The 22339-nt window shown below is 36.7% G+C and overlaps 1 protein-coding gene across 8 annotated transcripts in view; it reads right to left on the reverse strand.

Annotated features, from left to right (window-relative positions):
- Positions 1-22339, reverse strand: part of BIRC6 (baculoviral IAP repeat containing 6) — a 181105-nt gene that overhangs the window by 110245 nt on the left and 48521 nt on the right. For 4 of the 8 annotated variants that reach the window (XM_071806172.1, XM_065835492.2, XM_071806170.1 and 1 more), the window contains exons 15-34: positions 21912-22043; positions 21448-21626; positions 20710-20840; positions 19687-19848; positions 19441-19572; positions 19064-19161; positions 17679-17826; positions 13229-13362; positions 11972-12118; positions 11257-11444; positions 10285-10599; positions 9766-9865; positions 9084-9298; positions 8688-8896; positions 8037-8383; positions 6888-7107; positions 5893-6026; positions 3171-3308; positions 2271-2398; positions 1553-1684 (exon numbers count right to left, since the gene is read on the reverse strand). In XM_071806172.1, the coding sequence (XP_071662273.1) occupies positions 1553-1684; positions 2271-2398; positions 3171-3308; positions 5893-6026; positions 6888-7107; positions 8037-8383; positions 8688-8896; positions 9084-9298; positions 9766-9865; positions 10285-10599; positions 11257-11444; positions 11972-12118; positions 13229-13362; positions 17679-17826; positions 19064-19161; positions 19441-19572; positions 19687-19848; positions 20710-20840; positions 21448-21626; positions 21912-22043 (3389 nt within the window). The remainder of the gene's footprint in view (positions 1-1552; positions 1685-2270; positions 2399-3170; positions 3309-5892; positions 6027-6887; positions 7108-8036; positions 8384-8687; positions 8897-9083; positions 9299-9765; positions 9866-10284; positions 10600-11256; positions 11445-11971; positions 12119-13228; positions 13363-17678; positions 17827-19063; positions 19162-19440; positions 19573-19686; positions 19849-20709; positions 20841-21447; positions 21627-21911; positions 22044-22339) is intronic. The other 4 variants (XM_065835494.2, XM_071806171.1, XM_071806174.1 and 1 more) reach the window with 3 other exon arrangements.

Here is a 22339-nt window from a genome sequence, read left to right on the forward strand (position 1 = left end):
CTAAGCTTCTTAATACTTCCAAGGTACAAAGTGTCCATTAGCCACCATAAGTTGAGCTAGTTTGATAATTGATCAGAGCTCTAATCTACAACCTTTTTTGCAGTGGGTCTACAAATTCAATGGAGGGAAGACACTGCTTTTATTAATCCTCCCATCCACCAAGAGCACACATTTAGCAGCTCAGTTAATTTTATCAGCTACACAAACAGTCTAGAATTAGGTAACACAAATGCTTCTTATAATTTCACTTAAGTAGTAGCTAGTGAAGTAGATGAGAGAAAGAGCTATTTACTAAAACAAAGGTTTCAGCTTTCTCCTAAATGCAATAAATGTTTTAAGTTACTCATAGCTTGTCATAACTAAAAGCAATTAGTAGGCGAAGTAGCAAAAACTGCATGAACTGCAACTATCAAGTGTACAGTAAAACCATAACTAGATGTTAAGATACTGCAAGGGGAAAATTCTTTAGTTCAACATGGTTTTTTGATACAACATGGCTGCTGTAAAGTAAAACTTAAATAGCCAGACAGCATATTTCAGCCAGTGACTCACTTAAAGATGTTTCAAGGGAGCCCCCAGTGGAGTAGCCCCCCTGATACAACTTGCTGGAATAAAGCAGAAGATAGTGCAGGAAAGAACAGCCATGACAAGCAGAGTTAGTGAAAACTTAGGCCTTTATTTTTATGCTGGTGTTTCATTTTTTGTTGTTGTTGGTTGATTGTTTTTTTGTTTGTTTGGGGTGTTTGTTTGTTTTTCCATAATTAGGGGAAGCTGTTTTAACATTTCCCTTTAGAAGGCCTTTAAGGTCCAACATTCTACAATCTCTTTTCACAGGCCTATTTTCAGTTATCCTAACAGACATTAGTACTTCTGGAACTAAAGAGCAAATATTTAAACAGATACCTAAGTTTGGTATCCAGAAAGATTTCCACATTTGTTTGTGCTCCCTGCAAAGTCTACGTTGCAATCTCCAGAAATCCCTATATTTCAGCACCTCATCTCATGATCAAAATAATTCTTTAACTACCACATCCACTTCCAATATCTGGGGCTTACTGCAAGATGCTGCACCTTACCTGGTAAGTACTTTTAGGATGCTAAGAACCTTCTGAGAAAGCTCAGAAAACAGTCTCAAAAGTCACATTTATTAGTTGGAGGAGACAGTCATTGGCATGATTATTTTCTGATTACTCAATCAGAAGAGCATCCAGAGAGTATCATGCATTGAAATTCACCATATAAAATATTGTTTTACATTTCTATGGGTATATGTTATCCAAAGTGAAAAGATATGACTGGCATTCCCAAAGCTACAAGATTATCACTGATTTTGGCCATGACTACCTAAAAACCCCTGTAGAAAGATAAACTATTTTTCACAGTGCAAGAAATTTACAGATGGCTGCTGTTTTCAGCATTAGAAAATACCTGATAGCAGCCATGATGGAACAACCTTTTAAAATAAGGTCAGTGTAGGACAAAAGTGACTTTGCAGGAACAGGTCTTTTCACACGAGGGACAAGAAGGCAGTTAGAGTTTCAGAGCATCATACCTTTGAAGTGGCCTGCTTTAGTTTTGCCTGTTCTACTAAAAGTTTGTATGATGATCCTTTGTTGCTTTGTATTTTCTCTTTTTCCATCTGTTCCACCAAAGCCTTCTGTTTTGCTTTTAATAAGTTAAGTTGCTAAAATAAAATGTTAATAGGAAAAAATGAAAATTTAAGCAATAAGAAGTTAAAAGGATCAGTACGTTCATATGATAATAACCTTAGTTCGAATTGCAACTTGAGCTTTTAAAATACAATTTATGTAAAATTATAACTAAGACAATATAAGGGGTTGCTAGCAGACCCAGAACAGACAAAGTTTAAGAAGAAACAGTGTTTGTAAAGGAGCTCAAGCCGTACATGCCCAGGGTCATAAAACCTGCATAGTTGTATTTAGAAGTGAAAATTGTGCCTCATAAGAATTACCAACTTTTAAACCACAGCTCAGGTGCACAGATTTATCTAAAAAGTAAATTATATTTACTGTCCAATATGGGCCAGAGAGTGCAAATTACACTCCAACATCTGTTCTTCCAGCAGATCCCAAGCCCCACAGTTTGAGATGAATGTCAAAGAAGTTAGGCAGCCTTTAGCTACAGAACCAGACCTATGCAAAAGCAAGGCTGAATGAGTCCCAAGGCCAAAGCTGTTATTTCAAGAAATGAGATATACTATAAATGAGATATACTTCTGTGAAAATAGCCACTACCGTGCTGGAAGTCACCTGTTTATGATGCACAAGTTGTTTTCTGATCTTTCGGGAATACAGTCTATCTAGGCTACTGTTGCCTTTAGTTGATCTGCTCAGACTCTGGGTGTGAAGGCTGTTATTTATAAAACTCCACTGATTTCCTAATGGAAACAGGAAAAAAAAAAAAAAAAACCAGATGAGATATTAATCCATCTTATTAAACTTCACTTAACTCCAGAGAAAAGCATTTATGTTGCAGCTATGGCTAGCATCTCCATATACTAAATATTAAAGAAACAAGTAAAATCTAACTCTCTTAGCGTTATGCAACTATCACCATTGATGGCAATATTTCTGTGTAATTTTAAAATGCAATGGTACCACATTGTTCTCATTATTTTTAGGACATATACGGAGGCAAGCAAGACTGTCCAAACTAAAAGCAAACAGCTTCCACACCACAAAAACTTTGCAGTTTTCATTTTTAGAAAAGATGTTCAAAGAAAACCACAGCTACTCCACTTTAATAATACTACTAATAAAAAAACCAGACAGAAAATGTATTTAAAAATACTGAATACAAATGCCATGGCAAAGACCAGAGAAGTTATGAGGTCATGCTATTGCCCCTTCCCACAATACAAACTGTCTCAACATGGTGTACACTCCCAATTGTCAGGTCCCACAGTCATAGGACAGTATACACACTTTTTACAAACCAAAATCAGTCCTGTATTTTTCACTTAATAAAATAAAAGAGGTCATATTTCTAAGCAGATGAGGATGTAAGGAAGCAGATAATAGTGCAAATAAAATGATCGTGACGTTTATTTTAAAAATATTGTTTTTCAAGTGAATTGAAAATACATTTTAACTATTTGAACAGCTCCCAAACCAATATCCATAGAAGCAAGTTTTGATAGTGTTACATACCTGTCAAAAATCGTTCCCTCTCTTTTCCATTCAGAGGTTTCTTGGCTGTGGCTGCTTCATCTTCAACAGTAGCTACGTAATCCAGTAGTCTGGACACCAGCATTACTACCCAGCTGATCATGGGAATGTCTAAAACTCCTTCAAAATAAATAGATTCAAGTACCTTAATAAAGCAATGAAGCCGTTACAAACTAGTTTTAAAGAAATCATAAAAAGCACTAGATGGCACACATTTCACTAGGTCACAAAGATTCCATTCCCTCTTTTTAAAATGAGGATAGGAGTCTGAGCACATATAAATGAGGGACGATATCAAACATTCAGTAGAGAACTTAAGCAAACGAAAAAAATGTCACAGTTCTTAGATGAAGTCAGAAGTCAAAAGCTCGACCTCTACTGCTAATGTTAAAAAGAAGCAGCATTTTTTTTTTAAGTGAAAAACTCTATGTCTAAACTTCCTAAATACCAAATGGAGAATGACAGCTGTTTCCATTAAAGCACATAAATCAGAGGTCTCAAATTCTACAACATGAACTTCCTCCAGCAACCAGGGCTCTAACAAGACAGTTACAACCATGCACCCAAATACCTTCATTTTTACTCCCTTGTTAGTATATTTTCATGTAGCGATTTTAATACGGTGCAGTAAAGACTGAGTTCAGAGTAGAAGAACTGTGCTGGCGCTAATGACAGGCTATTGCCTATTTCAGTCTCACACATTAAATGCAGTATTCTTGTATAGGAAGAAGGAAAAAACACCATATCTTACACATCATGCAAGGAAAACCTTTGTGTGCATGAGCAAATCTAATTTCATAGTTCTAAAGTGAACTCATGAGTGTTCAATAAGCAACAGAAACCTAAAATTAACAACCACTTAATCACAGTCATTATGCAAATGGTATACTTCTACATAATATCAATACAGCAAAGTCAGTAGTACTAAAGGTTACACGCACATTTTCATAGGTGTGCACTGTGCTGAGCCACGTTTAACTGCACTACACTTTTCATGCACTTACTTCAAAAAAAGCTTAAATTAACTCAAACAAATACTAATTCCAGATCAAAGAAGAAAACTAAGGCACAGAAACAACTTGTCCAAAATCACACGTAGCTGCTGGCAGCCCAAGCAATAGGATGCCGGCCCTGACTGTTAACTCCAGGTTCCTATCCACAGGGGCACATAGCAGCCTGCCCCAGGCAAGCAGAGGACAGGAGGCCTCCCCATAATAGGACGTGACAGGAACTGCAGACTAAATCACAAGAATAGAAATGTGTAGCACTGGTGACCACTACACACCTTTCGGGCTGGCAGAATAAAAAGAACGGCACCTGCTGCAGAGCGAAATATATACTTTTTCATACTTCTGTTTAAAGAAGTACATTTCTTTTCCTTTTATTTCTCTCTCTCTCAAAAAACAACCCAAACCAAAAACCACAAACCCAAAAAAAAACCTCCATCTTTCAGTTTCTCTCCCTCCAAGTGTGCCTTTTGCCTTATTCCATTTTTTTCCCCCTCTGCCTCAAAGTTTACAATTTGTCTCTACCGACAACACTCACCACTTTCTGTGATCGTCCTTTGTTTTCTGACTTTTTCCCCAGTAAGTTTTCACCCCTTAGACCTCTAGTTATGTGTGACAGTTCTCAAACAGGAATTTCTTCAGTTGTACCTGATGATTCCGCCACACATAATAATGCCCTAGTACTCACCTGTACTGTCCAGGAGGAAGGAAGCTGGAAGACCAGCAAATAGAGCTCTGAATTATCAGTTACTTCTGCCTCCTAAAGCCCTCCTTGAGGACAAGTAGTAAAGCAAGAGCTATGAAAGGAACTAGCAGCTGCAGGGAGGGTGCAAACAGAGGGAGAGGAGACATAAGCTTTGGTTTGCCTCAAACTAGTTCAAGATTACAGCAGGATATGGCCACGCTAGGATGTACATGGTAGATGAATGGAAAGCAATAGGAGAGCTTCTGACACCAGCTGTAGGCTTGTTTACATCAGGAGGCAGGGTATAAAGTAAGAACAGAGTCTCAGGGGGCATTCACCAATTTCATGTAGCTAAGAGTTTTAAACATATTTTCTACAATGTTCTGCTAAATGTACAGAACAAAGGAAGTAGTCTAGAGTTCGATGTTTTCAAAAGCAAGCATCTTCTTCAAACCTGGGATAGCTAAGAAAACACCCAAAATCACTTTTGGAGAATATAGTTTCAGTGATTTTTTTTTTTTTTTTTTTTTATGGACAAAAAAAAAAATCCTTATGATTGAAAAAAAAACCGTATGTAGTTTGCAGAAACCATGCAGATACACCTAACTAACTTGTCTTGATAACCGCTTGAAACTTTGAAAGGATCTCATGAGCAAAACGGGGCACTTCTTTTGAAAATGCTAAATTCAAAAGTCATTCACTAAAGTCACTAGGGCTTTTTACACACTGGATGTTCCTCCCACTTTGTTAAAACCTTAAAGCTTCCTAGGTAAATTAAAAGCAATCAAATAGATTTTGCTCACATTTAAAGAGGGGATGGGGAGTCAGGGAGGAATCTCTTTTACCACCTTAAGAACAAGAAGTTTCAGCACATTTTAGAAGTCAACTGTGTTTTGGAAATACAGTAAATGAGCAATTTCTTATTTTAATACACCAAAAATTGTGAGCTGGTCTCTCAATTTGCTAGCTTACAATGAATATGAAAACATAGTTTCCCATATTAGAGGGCTACCTTCAGTTCTTCTGTGCACAGGTAAATGAGGTTGCAGTGGTGACAGCAGGTTATCCAGGAGATTAAGTAAACTTTCTAAAACACCACTGTTGCTAAGCGATCTTTGGCCAATGCAAGAAAGCAACATGAAGACCCTAAAAATAAAATTTACATGTTTAAGGTTTTATTTCTTTTCAGATCCAGTAATATTCTGAAATACCCCTTATAGAACAATATTCCCCTAGGTTTTCATCTTAGACACAAGCAGATCGCTACAGAAAACAGTACTGTGGCCCAGCAAGTGAAATGAATTTCAAATTCTATTGTTGTAAGTATGATGCAGTATTTTGGGGAGAACATTTTCTCTTTCATCCTCAAGAGGTCAGCAGAGCATTCTGCTTCTTAGATCTGAAACAAGATCTCAAGATCTCATAATTCCTTTTTAAAAATTATGCAAATACAGATGTTGCTGTCCAAAAAAAGCAAAAAGCCACAGAACAGCAAATATGTTTCATTAAAATAAAATGCTAACGTTTAGAGCATCAAAGACCTCAATCAATAATCTGACATTATCAATGCATCTAACATTCAATGCTCAACTCCATGCTTGTTTGCTCTTATCTCAGGAAAATGTCCTGTGTTAAATGCTAATAGTGTGCTTTCCAGCCTCAATTCTACTTCCAAACACACTAGAAGAGGAGCTCTATGATGAGGGTGCATTTAAGCCTGCCAAAGGAGACGGCAGTCTTTGACACTGGGGAGCAATCCTGCTAGGTATGCAAAGATCTCCAAAGAAGGAAGAACAGCAATTTATTGTGGTGCAAGCACCAAATAGGTGCAATAAATAACTGCAATCAGACATTTCTATTTATCGTGCTTTTTGGGGACTGTTTCTTACATCAGTGGAATACATGGATAAGTATACTTCAGTCACATTTTGTCAATTCCAATGGTAACTTACAAGCAATGGGATTATTTAAGCAATCCGCAGGTTATGATATAGACTTATACCTTACCTGTCTTGTGGGAATATAAGAAGTTGTTCTGAATTGTATAATTCCTGCAGCACGTTTGAGAGAAACTGACCCCACCACCTTTCTCCTCCACAGAGCTGAACAAGCAGAAGGCCAGTGTGCAATCGTATCTTTGGGGTCCCACTGATACACAGATGTTTAAATAACTCTTCACAAGCTTGAGCATGAAAAGTACTTTGCAGAACCACAGGAACAGAGTGCCCTTTAAAGAAATGAGACCAAGCAACTATGTTAAAGGAGACAATGACTTGAAAACATAGGAGGAAAAGGTTGACAGGAAGTTTTAAAAACTATTATGATTAGATCAATTGGCAAAGGGGGAACAAGTGGGAGATGGTAATTTGCAGGTAACCCATAATGACCAGGCCGTTTGGTGAAAACTAAATTGGTGTCCTGTCAGTGCAAATACCCTCATGGAATCTACACAAAGCAAAAACCGAACCATTATTATGCTTAAAAATAGACTGGCACAGAAAATTACAAAACAGACACACCTATCTATCAATAGAACAATATTCTGCTTTCTAAAAAAAAAAAAAAACAACAAACCCAAAACAAACCAACACCGACGAAAAAACAACAACAACAACTCCCCCACACACCACTCCTAATCAGACTTTTCAATTTTGATTGTCTTGGAACTCTTTCATGACTTGCCCCCCAGTCTGCAGATGCAATTTCTGCTTCCTCTCCCCACTTCTAACTGCCTAATCCATGCCCAGTGTTGTAAAGGCTTTGATGCTCACAGATCCTTCCAAAAGCTGATTCTACAAATGAAACAACACGAGTGTTTTGCCCCAGCAGTCTTTTGCTACTTCAGCAAACTGAATCAACCCACAGAAGGATGAGATGACTATCTGAACAAAGGAGTATACAGTCAGGACTACAGAAAAGGGAGAAGGATCTTGACATGCTCTCCTGCCCTTTTTAGGAGCAGGAAGCGGTTAGGTCAGCTTGGTGCCACTGGTGAAACTTTATACTGTATGTTACCAGCTACTAAAATCATAGTAAAACACACCTGAACATAGTTTAAAAGCTTTATAGTAGGAAAGTACAGAACAAGAAACAGAAAAACTTGCAAATTGTTTCTACTAACATGGCAAAAATATCAAAACCTCAAAAAATACTAACCATTGGAAGAATGAAGCAAACTAAGCAAAGTATCCAGTAAATATCTAATGATGGTGCGTAGCTGTTCTGTGGATGACATCTGAATCAAGTCTTTTGGATCAGATTGCTCCTTCAGCGTTTTCCTGCTTGCACCTAAAGCTACTTTGAGCCTCTGAACAGCATGGTGAGCCAAGTTGAGTTGAAGCTGTAGCTGAATGCAGTCCTGGTAAGCAGAAAATACTCTGCTATCTTCTTCCACTGCCTTGTCTGGCTTTCGTAAAAAGTACTGGGCATTGTTAGCACTATTGAGTGGCGGCAGGTCAATACTCTGCAGAAGGATTTCTAACCGATGACAGGCCAAATTGTACCTAAAGGGAAACATTCCAACACACAATTCAACAGACATCAGGAAATGGCAATGCATTTGACAGTCATCCTGCCAGAAGATGAGTTCTGGTCCATTTTGAATGCACTGTTAAAACAGATATTAAGAACGAATACAGTGTAGTCTCTGTTACTGCTATAAAGATATTGACCGTAACAACTCTACAAAGGCAGAGTTTTCTTTGGTCTGGAAAACATCAGAAGAAAAAACCCAAATCTATAACATTATGATATTGCAGTGTTTTAAATTAAAATCACTAGTAAGTACACATAATTTTTTCTTCTAACCTGCATTGTATGTCTTCTTGCAATGCAACCATCATTGCCAAATGTTGGTCAATTTCTGGTTGATTTGCAGCTTCACCTTCTCCTCTGAGGGGATCATGCATTAGTTTCAGCTCATTTTCAAAGGGTAAGATATAGGTATGGCCATAATAAAATCCTAACGGGATTTTTGCTCTGGCATTTGTGCTACCATATCGGCCAATAACAGTGATCTGAAAGAGAACACAACTATACTGTAACACAATGGTATCAACACAGGCAAAATAAACATCAAGTCAAAAATTCTTTAAAAATTTACAGCCAACTAAAGTTTGGACAGAAGAGAACTTAAGAGAAAGTTCACATGCTAACAAAGATCAAGAGTTTAAAAGATAGAGTATGCAGCCCATCTCCTTTTACCTTCATAAACCTGCAAACTGGGGGTGGCAACAAGTCATGTAAAATAAGTGAATGTGTGCTAATGTCAGTAGCCACTACCAATCGCCTTCCATCCACTTCTTCTCCTAAAGTCCAGATGTCAATTGACAAGGAGGCCAAATCTCCACAAGTGGGAATCAATACATCCGTCAGCAATATCGGTCTTCCAAAATCTAAAGTCACGAATCTTCTTGCTCCTAGGGGAAAAACACGGGGTTGCCTAAAATACAAGCGTGTGCTAAACAGCAAAGAGATGTTAATTCACAAATAATAAAGCCATTGTTTATATATTGTTCAAAAGGTGTATATTTTAGGTTAAAAATAGCTGCACTATCTCAGAATCTCTCATTACAGCTTGCACCCTTTGAAAAGAAAATTTTGGCTTCAACTTAAACTGTTATACTTCTTATGCATTATTTCAAAACACGTGCTTTGTCCAGAGACTCAACATATTCCCCCAACCCCCAGGATTTTTCAACTCAGTAAACATCATTGAATGCTGGGTCCTAAATTTCCAGATACAACAGAAATGCAAACTGAGAAATAGAATTTCTTTGGAAAACCAAGTGAGACTGTAGCTAAGCAACTTACTTAACACCCTGGAAAATATTCCACTTCTTATTAGAAAATGTGTCAAAACTATTATTATCAATTCTGGTTTTACCTGAGTGCATTCGCTCTATAATAATCGACTGATGAGGTGGAGGTTGAAGAAAATGTGAAGCGTGAGATATTGCAAGAGCAAGACCAGATCCAAGAGGATTCTGAGGAGTGAGAAAACACCAGTAAAACTAAGTCATTAAAATCTACGCATTTATAATAAGCTGTTATTTGCAAAACACTGTAAGAAAACCTCTTGTGATTTAAAAATGTAAAATTTTGACAATACCTCACTACATTCAGATTTGAGCATGAACCACCAAAATATACTAACTATGAAGTTCAAAGGATTAATAACTCCTTCCTTATACAGTTGAGCTACTTACAATTAAAAGAAACCATTGGAGTACTACAACAACTCTACCTTGCTTTCATAAGTCTGTCTTTTCATACGATCTAAATTAGTCATACAGTTTTCACATCTCATCCAAATAAACATATATTACTAGCACTCAAGTACAAATTAGGTCCTGATAAGGCTTTACAGCATCTTATTTCTACAAGAAAAACAATAAATAATTACCGTTCTAGACTTGCTTGTATTTTTATTATGTGCTGCAAGGTTAACTGTTGGGGGATCAATGACGGAACCTGGGAAAAGCTGAGCAAGCTCTGCATTAATAACAGCAGAAACTGCCTCATTAGGTGGAGTCAAAGGTGGAGTCATGAACAGAGGAGTTGTTTTTGGTGTCGGTGGAATGACATCTGAAGGATGGATAAAGAACCCTGGGGCTGCTACTGGATTAGAAGGCACAGAGTTATGAACAGGACCAACTGCTGATGCTGCTGCTGCCGCCGCTGCTGTCGTCTGATGCAGTTTTGCTTCCAGCTTTGCTTTCTGTGGGTAAAATCAAAGCAGTGTATGTAGCAGATAATACTGCTTGGGAACACAGTAGTAGTATTGAACTACAAGTTCAACTTCCATTATAAAACTAGATTTAATAAATGCAAGCCACCTTCAGCACAAGCATGTTAGATGTCCAACCATAAGCTGAAAAATCAAACTCTATTCAATTTGACCTCACTTGCTGAGGAACACGAGTAATTCAGTAATTCATTGGAGTAATAAAAAAAAAATGTCAAAACCTACAACTGAACAGCAAAGTAGACTCAACACAGTCAAGCTTCATACTGAAAATGGTTTTATGACCGATACTTCCCTGTGCTGGCAATCATGCTTTTCAGTTCAGCGGGCTTTTTAATTTAAGTCTTACTACATACATGTATCAATCTGAGTTTTGATTACACACTCCCACCCACCCTCAAAATACACAAAACAAATCTGAAAGACCAAAACAGTATGGGAGACACTCTCACTATTTTGTTTAATAAGAGTGATCCTCGGTGCAGAGCTGTTCCTTCTTCAAATACACTACGTAGCAAAAAACTAAAAAAAAAAAAAAAAAATTAAAAAAAAGGCGACTAGCTCTGCAACCACTTTCTCAGCTTTTGAAGTTTAGAGACAGCATTACAAAATAGCCAAATAGCCTCCAACCTGTTGCTGAAGCTTCAAAAGCTGCTGCTGTTTCTCTTGCAGCACCTGGAGCTGTTGCTCGGCTGAGGCCATTGCATGAGAGAGAGACTGCAAAGCTACCTGGGCTGCTGAACTCAGTGCTGTCGAGGCTTCCCCAACCGTTCCCGAAGAGAGGCCACCAACTGCTGGGGTAACCCCAAAGGTACTCACTGGCATGAAACAAACAAACAAACAGACCCAAACAAAACAAAAACATGTATGTAGAAAAGAAATGATAAAACACAGCTTTAATTTAATTCCTTACTAATTGTTAAGAGCAATTCAAAAGCTGGAGAAATGTCTCCTTTTACCCAGTTCTTGCTAAAAAGTAACATAATCTTGAATTACAAACTATATGGTTTATAGACTATGCACACTCGTCATATATGCATTTTTGTTACATAAGGGTCACCTAATGCCCTGGAATTCCTTTGCCACATAAGGCTGCAAGGTAAAGATGCAAGCTTGTATGTTTTACTCTCTGATAGAAACAAGTTTATTTAAATTAATAAATTTGAAATCCAGTTTGTTTGTTAAGCTCTAGGAAGTTTAACTTCATGTATAGTAACTATTTTTTAAAAAATTCAACACATAAAACTACAAGTAATCTGTTTGTTAAACCATGCTTATTATGTCCAATTAAAAATATCATATTGTGGAACTATGCTAAGTAGAAAAAACGAAAAACTGTATATACCAGTAAACGTACTTGCATCGTCCCTTTCTATTCTAGTTCCATCACTTGTTGAAACACAGGTAAAGTGCAGAGGTTCAACTTCCAGAAGTCCAGTAAGGGAAGTAAAACTACCTTCAGCAGCTGCACAGCTACTTATTTTCCCATTTCCTGAAAGAGAAATAAATACCTGCACAATCAGCTAATGTTTTGTTGCTAGTGATATTTCAAGTCCTGCAGAGTCGAAAGGGACAACTAAATATAATCCACATATCACTTCACGTTGTGGAACAAACACCTTAACACTATCACATCCACAATTTAAACAGAAGTATACTTCAAAATGGATAATGCTGCCAAATCTGAACAGAGTATCTTAAGTCAAACTATCAAATGTGACAGTAGAATCATAGTGTAACCTTCTAAATTTCAGAAATAAATTATATATGGATGCTCTATGCTTTCCTACACTGTGAGAAAATTAGCTTGCAAAAATACACTGTTACCAGAAACGAAGAGAAAGAAAGTAACAGACCAACTAAGATCATACACTAAGTTAGCACAAAAACTAAACTATTATTCAATATGCTAACAAATTCACAGTGTTCTACAGAGGGAGCGATGGGAAAGAGATGGACAAGAGGATACAAAAAAGGTAAAGAAGTCACTATGACTGATGAGTATGCTTGCTATGAAAAGAATTTCCTGACAGGGAAAAATTGTCTCATTCTTTAAACATTCTATGGTCTAAAGATTCACCGATTAATTAACCTGATAGGATAGATACAAATATGCTTTTAAGGTACTATAATGCCTCTGAAATAGAAAAAACATCTCATTAAATCTGTAATATTTAAGTAGAAGAGTGACATACAGTAGCTTCCCATTTCAGAAAAATCCATTTAGGTTTCTCTGCTTACAAGATGGTTGCTAATCTATGTGAATAAGAACATATCTCAAGGAAGCTGCTCAGTAGAAATGACAGATGCTTATTAGATAACTCTGACCCAGGGTATGACAGCAGTCTGTTTAATCTCAAGCCTCTTCTTAGATCTTCTAAAGGATAAGAAAATAAGGGATTCCAGAAAGAAGCTTTTTTTCTTGCCCTAAGGGCTACAGGAAATATAAGACATCTCACAAAGCAATACAATATCTTGAACTTCCATCTGTTTTATATCTGTACATAATGGAAGTATAAAACCACATCTCCACTAAAGCAAACCAGTATAATAGAGAGAATTACCAATTCTTCCACAATAGATTATTGTTAAACATACGTACCTGACAGAACATCAGACAAATCAATTTCATCTGACTGTACTCCAATGCTGCTGTTGTACACATTTTTACAAGAAGAGCCACTTATTTCCAAATCAAACAGAACTGGATCGAAAGGTGAACTATATAATCCATATCTGCAAATGGAATAAGACAAACAGTACTATTCAAACAATAAGAATTTATATAGAATTATTTACTGAAAAAGGCAAAGTATTTCATCATCAGGATTATATTCCAAACTTAACACTTACTCATATTTCATTAAAGCAACTTATTAGGTGACCTTTTCAAACAGCTTGTGATGCTAAATAAGTAACAACGCTGATTAGTTTTGAAGAAGTAATACTGTACTGAGAACATGACACATAATCACACTCAGACTTGTAAACTAGAACTACAAGCCTTAGACAATTAGCCACACCAACACGCATGCCTACCCATGGTAAATCACAGATTTATCTGAAGTCAACAAAAACACAGTACTGTTTTCCAAAACAGCAAAAGAAATTCCACCTCAGCTTGTTCTTCCAGCTGAAGTAAGAAGGAAAAAGGAAATGCTGCTAGGGATACAAATCAATACTTGTGAGCACATGAAATATTTCCACAGCAGAAAATCTCATTACTCCTACTCCAACAGTACTGCAGGGGAAAAATTACACATTCACTCAGGTAAGAAGGTGGTCCCAAATCAATTAAGGTATTTTAAGCCAAGGAAAAGGAAAATCCAAAGTAATAACAAAATCAATGTTGTGGGGTTGTTTTTTGTGTACTAATGTGTATTAACAGCAACTGACACAATGAGAAAAAAATGGAAATCAGGTCAATTTATTAAGCAGGAGAAGAAAGAAAGAATGCACCTTTGTAGGTGCAAAAGTAAGAAAGATATAACATCTCTCACTTTGACTGGCAAGAGCCAAAACAAATATGAAGTATTTCCATGAACACACCGTCAGCTACAGACAACAGCTGTAAGACAAGTAAGACAACAGCTACAGAAGGTTCCTCCAGCCCCTTTTCCCTCTGCCTCTGAGCAGCTTCTCTGTTCTTTAGCAGGCAAGGAAAGCTCCCAGCAGGTAATACTGAGAAGGCTGGAGTATTTAAATATCTTTTTTGAGTCACGAAAGGATAAATGTCTACATGAACACTACAACACCAGCAATAAGGTAGGACAGGTTCTACATTCCTCTGAACATTAAAACACTTCTACCTTGGCTGGGCTCAATGCTTTTTGACACACAATACTAAGACCATAACTAGTCAGAAAATTATGTTATACAGAAGGGCAATAATTGCTACTGATCGCCAAAAAAAAAAAAAAAAAGAGAGGAAAGAAAATCTGACATTTAATATACATTCCCCAACCAAGTTACTTAGAAGCACCCACAAAGTAGCAAATTTAAGATGACAACTTTATACTAAGAACAACACAGGTTGCTCTCTACAAGCATGTACTGCAGAGAAATAGGGCACACTGCACATCTAGCAAAACTGACATATTTGTTCTATGACTTTTTTCATAAGCAAAGTAAGATAACATGCTACTGTAAAGTGGTTACAAGAATACACAAAAATGCTCAGACAAAATTCAGCAGGGCATCTTCAGTCTGATTCACAAACTCAATAAATTAGGTCAGCTCAACATTAACACTTGTATGATTTCAGTTACAAGTTCGATTTATTAGATAAGAAGAGATAAAAACTAAAGAGGGGTTACAAGAGCTTTGCAGAACAGGATTGGAATTCAAATGTATTGCAGAGTTAAGTATATTCTGTCCAACCCAGATATATTTCAATAAGCATAGTGTCTTTTACTACTCCTTCAGCAGAAATGACCAAGTTAAGAGTTTAAATCTGCATTAGCGACACTTTTCAGAAAAGGATATAGAAGTTACATCAACAAAACAAAACAAACACAAAACCACACACACAAAAAACCCCCAAAAACTGAACCAACAAACAAAAACCCAAAGAATGAATCAACAGCGTCACTAAAAACCCCACCACCCTATTCATCTATGCAGTAATTAATATGAACTGTGTGAAATAATTCTTCTGCTTCACTCAGAGATCTCAACTGGACTAATGTTTACAATTTTGTGTATCACAGTTCAAGGAAGATGAGGACTAAAGAAAACAGCTCAAGGAAATGTTTAAAGAATGACTACAGATCTGGATAATACAATCAAGATATGAACATCCCCTAGACATCCAAACTTTGTTATCAGCTCTTTATCGCCCAGGTGCACAGGACACAAACTGTGATTCTGTGATTAAAAGGTTTCATTTGCAGTGGGAGAGATTTCAGATTAGACGTGGGCAGAATGAGACAGTTCAACTGTTAAGGATAATTAAGCCATGTAATAGCTTACAATATTTAGAATAACTAAATTCCACTACTACTTCAATCAGGTGCTCTCACAAACAGGCTGGAGAAATTAGTCAAATTTGCTAGAGACAAACAAACATGTTTTGTTTGCTGAAATCCCTTTTTTCTTGTTCTGTAAACTCCAAGTCATGTAACACATCAAATTTGGCCTTATCCTTGCAAGTTTTACTTGCTTTATTGTAATACACAATAGTAAAATGACTACTACTCTGCCTGAAGACAACATAAATGCACAGAATCTTTAAATAAACAACTGCTTTTATTTGATTACCAAATATTAGGCTATTGTACCAGGGAACAACGACAAGAAAAAATCAATACTAGAAACTCTGCAACACAAATGGACACAAATACGTGAGAATCCAACTCCAGGAGAGAGAACAGAAAAAGTGTAAAGCAACGGCTACCTACTAATTTTATTTTTTTAAAAATATGTATTAACACTTATCTTCTACATTAAAAGAGAAATTACAGCATCTCTTGATATGTAGACATATGAAGGAAAGGTCAGTAAATTCTGTCTGAATTAGTAAACTAAGTCAAGAAATAGCCAGTCCTCGCTAGAGAGAGAGCTATAGTAATAAAAAATGGGATTAGACAGATGTGTTTGCTGCTATTCTTATCCTAACTGTGGGGATACTGAGTTAAAAGAGAAAGTAGATTTAGTTCCAAGAAGAAAATCAGTAAAACACCATCTAGAAACATTCAGAAAACCTAAGCTTGAAGGATGCCAGGAACAGGGTCTCACTTCTGAGACCTCCCCTTGCGTTGCAGACAGCTGTGTTCACCACTAAGTGATGTGAAATATCACATGTGCAAAACTCAAAAGTAGGCAACTGGAAAGGAAAAAAAATTTCTTTTTCATATATGCTCTCTAAAGGAGGTACAATCTATACAAAGGAACAAGTCATTTCCTACAGAAAGCTGCCATTCTCATGTCAAGTAGAATTCTCATGTTTTTCTCCTACATTTGGTTTCCACGGAAAATTGAACATGAAAACAAAAAACCTTTTATTTTTCCAGTTCACTTGGTCTATTTTTCAAAATTCTCTGTTATCCAGTCACCATTTCTATTGCCAGGATAAGTCTTCTAATCAACTGCAAATATGATGGTGAAATAAAATAACAATTGAGAAGAAGAATGTAGTAGAGAGCATGATATAGATCCAAGTATAACACCTGAGAAAAAAGTTTTGTCAAGTATTTTGTAATTATAATCCTTTAAATTAAAACAAACCTATTAAAAAAAAAAAATCAAACAACCAACAAAAAACAATGACAACAACAACAAAAATCCTGCCCTCCAAACTTATCTTACTACATTTTCAATTTTATCTGAAGATTCTGAATTAACCTCTACCAAACCTCTTCTACCTTGACCTTGCTTGACTTAGAGGAAAACTCCTTTGCCCAAATCACAACTGAAGGAGGTGCCTAACAGCAGCGTGTTCCCATCATCGTAATACGGTTTTTGAAACTGCTACAAAACTGAACCACCAGAGATTTCCTTTGGGTATCATGTAAATTCAAAGTTAAATGACCAATCAGTTCTACATGTAAAAGATGCAACATCACAGTCTGAAGTTACATTGATATATAATTTATAGCAAGAACTTGTATTTCCAGTAAATTACACTTAAAATCTGTTCTTTAGTAGCAATATATTAAATGTAAGTCAGCCTACAGAAAAACTGCAATTTTGTGTAGAATTATGTAGAACTGAAACTGCTCAGTTCCCTTTCATACCCAAAATAGGACATGCTTTGTTAATCCTTACACTACAAATCATAAATACTAACTTAAAGATTGCATACTTCAAAGATTACATACAGATTTGCTGATTTAAAGTGCACTGTAAATTGCAAGACAGCAATTAAATTCACCTTAAACTTTGCACAAGTCAAAACTATTTTCCAGAGCTGTAGCAAATTAATCCTTCCTCAAACAAATATGGCAAAATGTAACTTTTTTCAACAGCTAACCTTTTCAGAACACCAGAGGACAGCATTAGACAGTTCTTGTGTTTGCTTTTATTAAGTTTACAACCACCACATCTCTTGATACCTTGTTTGAAGTAATGCTTCCATAGGTGTTAGGCGATCCTGCAACTGTCGGGATACAGCAGTTAGCAACGATGCACAAGCTGTACTACATCCTGCCAAATCTTCATCCTTCACATAATTCAACAATACAAAATACCAATACACAGATCCTGCATAAAAAAAAAATAAATTTCAGGTGAAACATGATGTGAATTTCCCACTCAGAAAACAAACTTGGAAACATTATCAATGGAAGTGATAAAGGAAGCATCTAATGCTTGCAGACTAGGAAGCTTTCTCCCCCTCCCCTTTTGTTGAGACTTAGAATTCAGAATCATTCTGTAACCATCAGTTTCCACAAGTACTTCAATTTCTCTTATTAATTCATAAGTGAAGGAAAAAAAGGTTCCCAATAGACAGCTTTGCACATATTTCTTTCATTGCTTCTGCCCACTGCTTCTACTAAGCACAACAATCAAAATGCTCGTGATACACTTAAGGTGCTCGGCTAGGGTTTCCAATCCCTTCAGAGTCAAGCCTTACTCTAGAATCAACTCTTCCTCTCCTCTTATCCTCTGTTTTTGGCTGCTGTCTCCTGGTGCTTTATTTGCTGGAGGTATTGTTTCCTTAGAGATCAGTTCTGGGAGCACAGGGCAATGGTTCTGTATGCAAAGACGAACCCCAGCCTCCTCCTCCTCCTACTCCCCTGTGTATTCCATACCCTTAACAGCAGTATGTTAAATGTTTCTACCTTGGTGGTAGCACAACAAGCACTTTGTATAGCAAACTAATTTTCCTGCAAGACTGCATGGTGATGCCAAGCTAGATGCAATCCAACAATGTCATACTATGAAAAAGACAAAGCAGGTCTTGTCACCCAAAATACAAGTGCTAAAGTCATCCTTACATTCTATCTGGCACTCAAAAGGCTTCAACAAGGTGCTAGGATACCATTACTCTCCAATATAGATGAGGAAGGAATTTAGTTAAAAATTTTCTTTCACTGCAAAAGTAACTGAAGTGGATTGCTAGTTGGCCATCATTTGGATAGCCAGGCTACCTGGAATAAATCTCCTAATTTTCAGAAATAACAGACAATCCTAACACTCGTTTATGGCAACAGAATCTGTCATTCATGAAGATCTTTGGAAATTCTTTCAAAACTTACTTAAGCTCTCCCAAAAATGTCAGTGCCTTAGCATTCTGTTTTAAGCAAGCTAATTTGCTTATAATTCCATCATCTACAAATGCGTACTTCATACTTGGATACCACCTGACCAGATCACTGCAAGAAGCAGTGTGTGCTAACTAAGCAATTACTTAATTCATTTTTCACTAAAGAGTCCAACAAAACATGCCAAACAACAAATGCACTGTGTATTTTTATGACAACAAACGTATACGTACCACCTGTTGCAGCAGCAGGCAAGAGAGGCATATTGTCAAGTAAAGCTTTTAGAAGAACTGATCCAAACCCCTGTTGAGTCGGGTCACACCTGCCATTGCTACAAAAAAACACATGGACATTTTAACATTTAATTAAGTCAGAACAAAACACGACATCTCCGCTAGAAAATGAAGTGGAAAGAAAGACTCATGTTCTTTGCAGTTATACCCTAACACATTTTTCCTCAACAGAAGATCTTCCAGATCTTGTTGCTTTATAAATTCAGTGTGAAACAATAACAAACACGTATATAAAATTCAGACTGCATGTAAACTCCCCAAATATATATAAAATATAAATATATAAAAATAAATACACATAAATAATTAATACTGACCTGATGCATAGTGCAAGAAATCGTGCACATTTGTGAGCTATGCTCCGCCCAGCTTCAAAGAAGCAAACACGTATTATATCAGAGACGCATTTACGTGTTTTAGAAAGCAAGCTGTCATTTCCTTCCTTTGAGCTGTAAAAACAAATTGCATACTTCAGAGAACCACATCAAACTGTACTTTTTTTTTTTTAACAGAGCTGATACTGAGAAATAGCTGTGCTAATTCAAACACTATTTCTCTCGTACCTGCCAGGTCCATTTGAATACACCCCAGCCAGCCAACAAAGCGTGTCTAGTACAAGACTCTGAGCATGTTCTGTAGTCAGACCATCATCTGTCTTCTTGCAAAGGGTGGTGAGCAGCTTCTCGTGGAACTCTGAAAACTGTAACATGGCACACCGTTGCACTCTAAGGAGGAGAAGAAGGAAATAAAAAACAGAATTATCCAAGAAGGCCATTCTCCCATAAAATTGTCCCTCCAGCTTTGTGTTCTGTCTTAGAAGCAGCAAAAAAAAGATGCCTAGATGAGAGTGGAGCTAGTACACAAGCACATATGATACTTTCCATGCACACATTCCTCATCTTCCTGTTTTCTGCTCACAGAACTTCCTAGGTTACTGTATATTTAGTAACCTTCAGGGATTTTTTTTTTCCTATTAACTTCTAAACCTAAACAAACATTCATCATCTACAACACCCTTTGACAGCAATTTGCATGTATCTTTTTGCAGCCTCTCTGCTCTCTTTTAAGGCCGTTACAGACAGTGCCACCACTGTGGGGTGGCAGTTGGTAATAGACATTAAATACTGTATTAATTGTATTTGTGTCTGTAGTACCAATCTATAGAAAAATTAACCAGTTTTATGAGTAAGAATTTGTTAGTTAAATTTGATTCTTAACTTTTTGACAACATACTCTCTGCTGTAAGAAACGAGACAACACACGGAAATAGAGAGATGGTTCCTTTAAAAACAATCTGTTCAAATAATGTATCTAATTTACCAGGAAAACTTATTTACATTGGTCTTTTTGAGTCAGGGAAATAATCACTCAACATACAATTTTATGCATGGCGTTATTCTATTGCAACTTGCACAGCATGGTTGAACTCAGCTGAACTCACCATTTACAGGATTTTCCATACAAACTACATTTATGAAATGACAACTTGAAACAGTAGTTTGACCAGAGCTATTTTGAAAACTAAGTACTTCATGAGAAGTGTAACTAAAGTTAATGTATTTTAGAATTCAAAAACACCTACTAACCTCTCCTTTGAAATGGAAGTTTTTTTAAATCTTCTAATTGTTACAGACACTTCTTGAAGTAAGTCACAGCCTCTCAGATTATCTGATTTTCTTGAAGAATTAGTGGCTTCAATTTTGCTAGATGGCTTTTCCTGATTTTTTTTTTGGGAAAAAAAGAAAATTCCATAAATCACATTGCTTTTCACTACTTCATTTCTATACCTTGTTCAGTAAAATAAATACAGTTCAGTAAAATCTCTCAGACAGCTTGAGCATTGTACTAAAATTTAGTAGTACTAAAAGACTACTTTTATTCACTAATTGCTTTAATACAGAACATTAAAATTAACCATGTTCTATAATTTATTATGCTCTAACCATTCTAATAATGTCCACAAGATGTACATCGTATTATACAGTCTTACAACTACAACGATCAAGAGCAAAATACACACACAAAAATCTTCCTAAGAGGATGAGGCGTATCAGCTACTGAAAACACTCATGTAAACAGAGGTTTCAAAAGAAGTGGTCAGGATGGGGAAGGGGCACAACAGACATCTTCAACTAAATTTGCACAGAAGAAACAACTCAGAGATGTTGAAATGCGATTCTTGAAGGTGTCAACAAACCGTCAACTCTTAAAAAAAAAATTTTTAATGGACCTTATTTATCCTAACAGCTGTTCCATTTTCAGATGACAGAGCTCACGCCAATTCTACAGCTTCATCACAGACATCTTTCTTGGCTATTCATTACCTTGCCTGCTGCAACTTTTGCCAACAATGAAGCAAGGGAATGGCCCTTGTTAGTCTGCGGTTTGAGAGATGGGATTCTAACAACTGGTCTTATGCCACCATTGCAGATTTCTTCTGTTCCTCTGTCATTCACTGCTTTAACGTGAATCAAAAATGAGCGGTACTTGCCACCAGCCATGCCTAGAAGTGGAGGGGAAAAAAAAAAAGGGGTAGTGCAGAGAATTTTCATAGTTTACTAGGGCAAGTTGTAAACAGATTTCAACTTCACAGAGACAGTCTACAAGCAGAACTCAGCTACATTATTCACAGTACTTTAGCATTAGTTTGAAAAGGTAACTCACGATTGTGTTACACGGCAAAATTTGTCAACGTGAAAATAAATACAAACCAAAGTCTGCCTACAAAAGTACGAGATACACTTTAGTCAAACATGCTCTGAGTGAACAGCATAATAAACCGGTTTACCTTTAACAAGCTTTGGACTTGTTAGTGTCAACATTCCAGCATGTCCTGATAGATCCAGTCCAGTAGCCAGCCATACTGGACCGCAAAGTATATCTTCCTTGTGTTCCTCCAGAAACGGACACAATCTAAGACCTTAAAACACAACAGTAATATAGACCTGACTCATAAGTCACAAAATCTCCTAATTTTCATTGGTTAAAAATATACTATGTCAAACTCTTGTCACTACATACATGTAAACTCTACATCAAAAAACAAACAATTACTTGAGGTTCCCCCGCAGCCATCTTTCAGTGAAATCAACGCAGGTAAATAACAGTTTTTCAAGCATTTTCAGTTATATTATATGGATATGAAGTACGTTGACTGGCTCATCAAAGCCACCAAATACACAACTAATGAAATGATGGACTAATATATTTTGATCC

The sequence above is a fragment of the Patagioenas fasciata genome, chromosome 3 (assembly GCF_037038585.1).
Source record: "Patagioenas fasciata isolate bPatFas1 chromosome 3, bPatFas1.hap1, whole genome shotgun sequence".
Taxonomy (NCBI): domain Eukaryota; kingdom Metazoa; phylum Chordata; class Aves; order Columbiformes; family Columbidae; genus Patagioenas; species Patagioenas fasciata.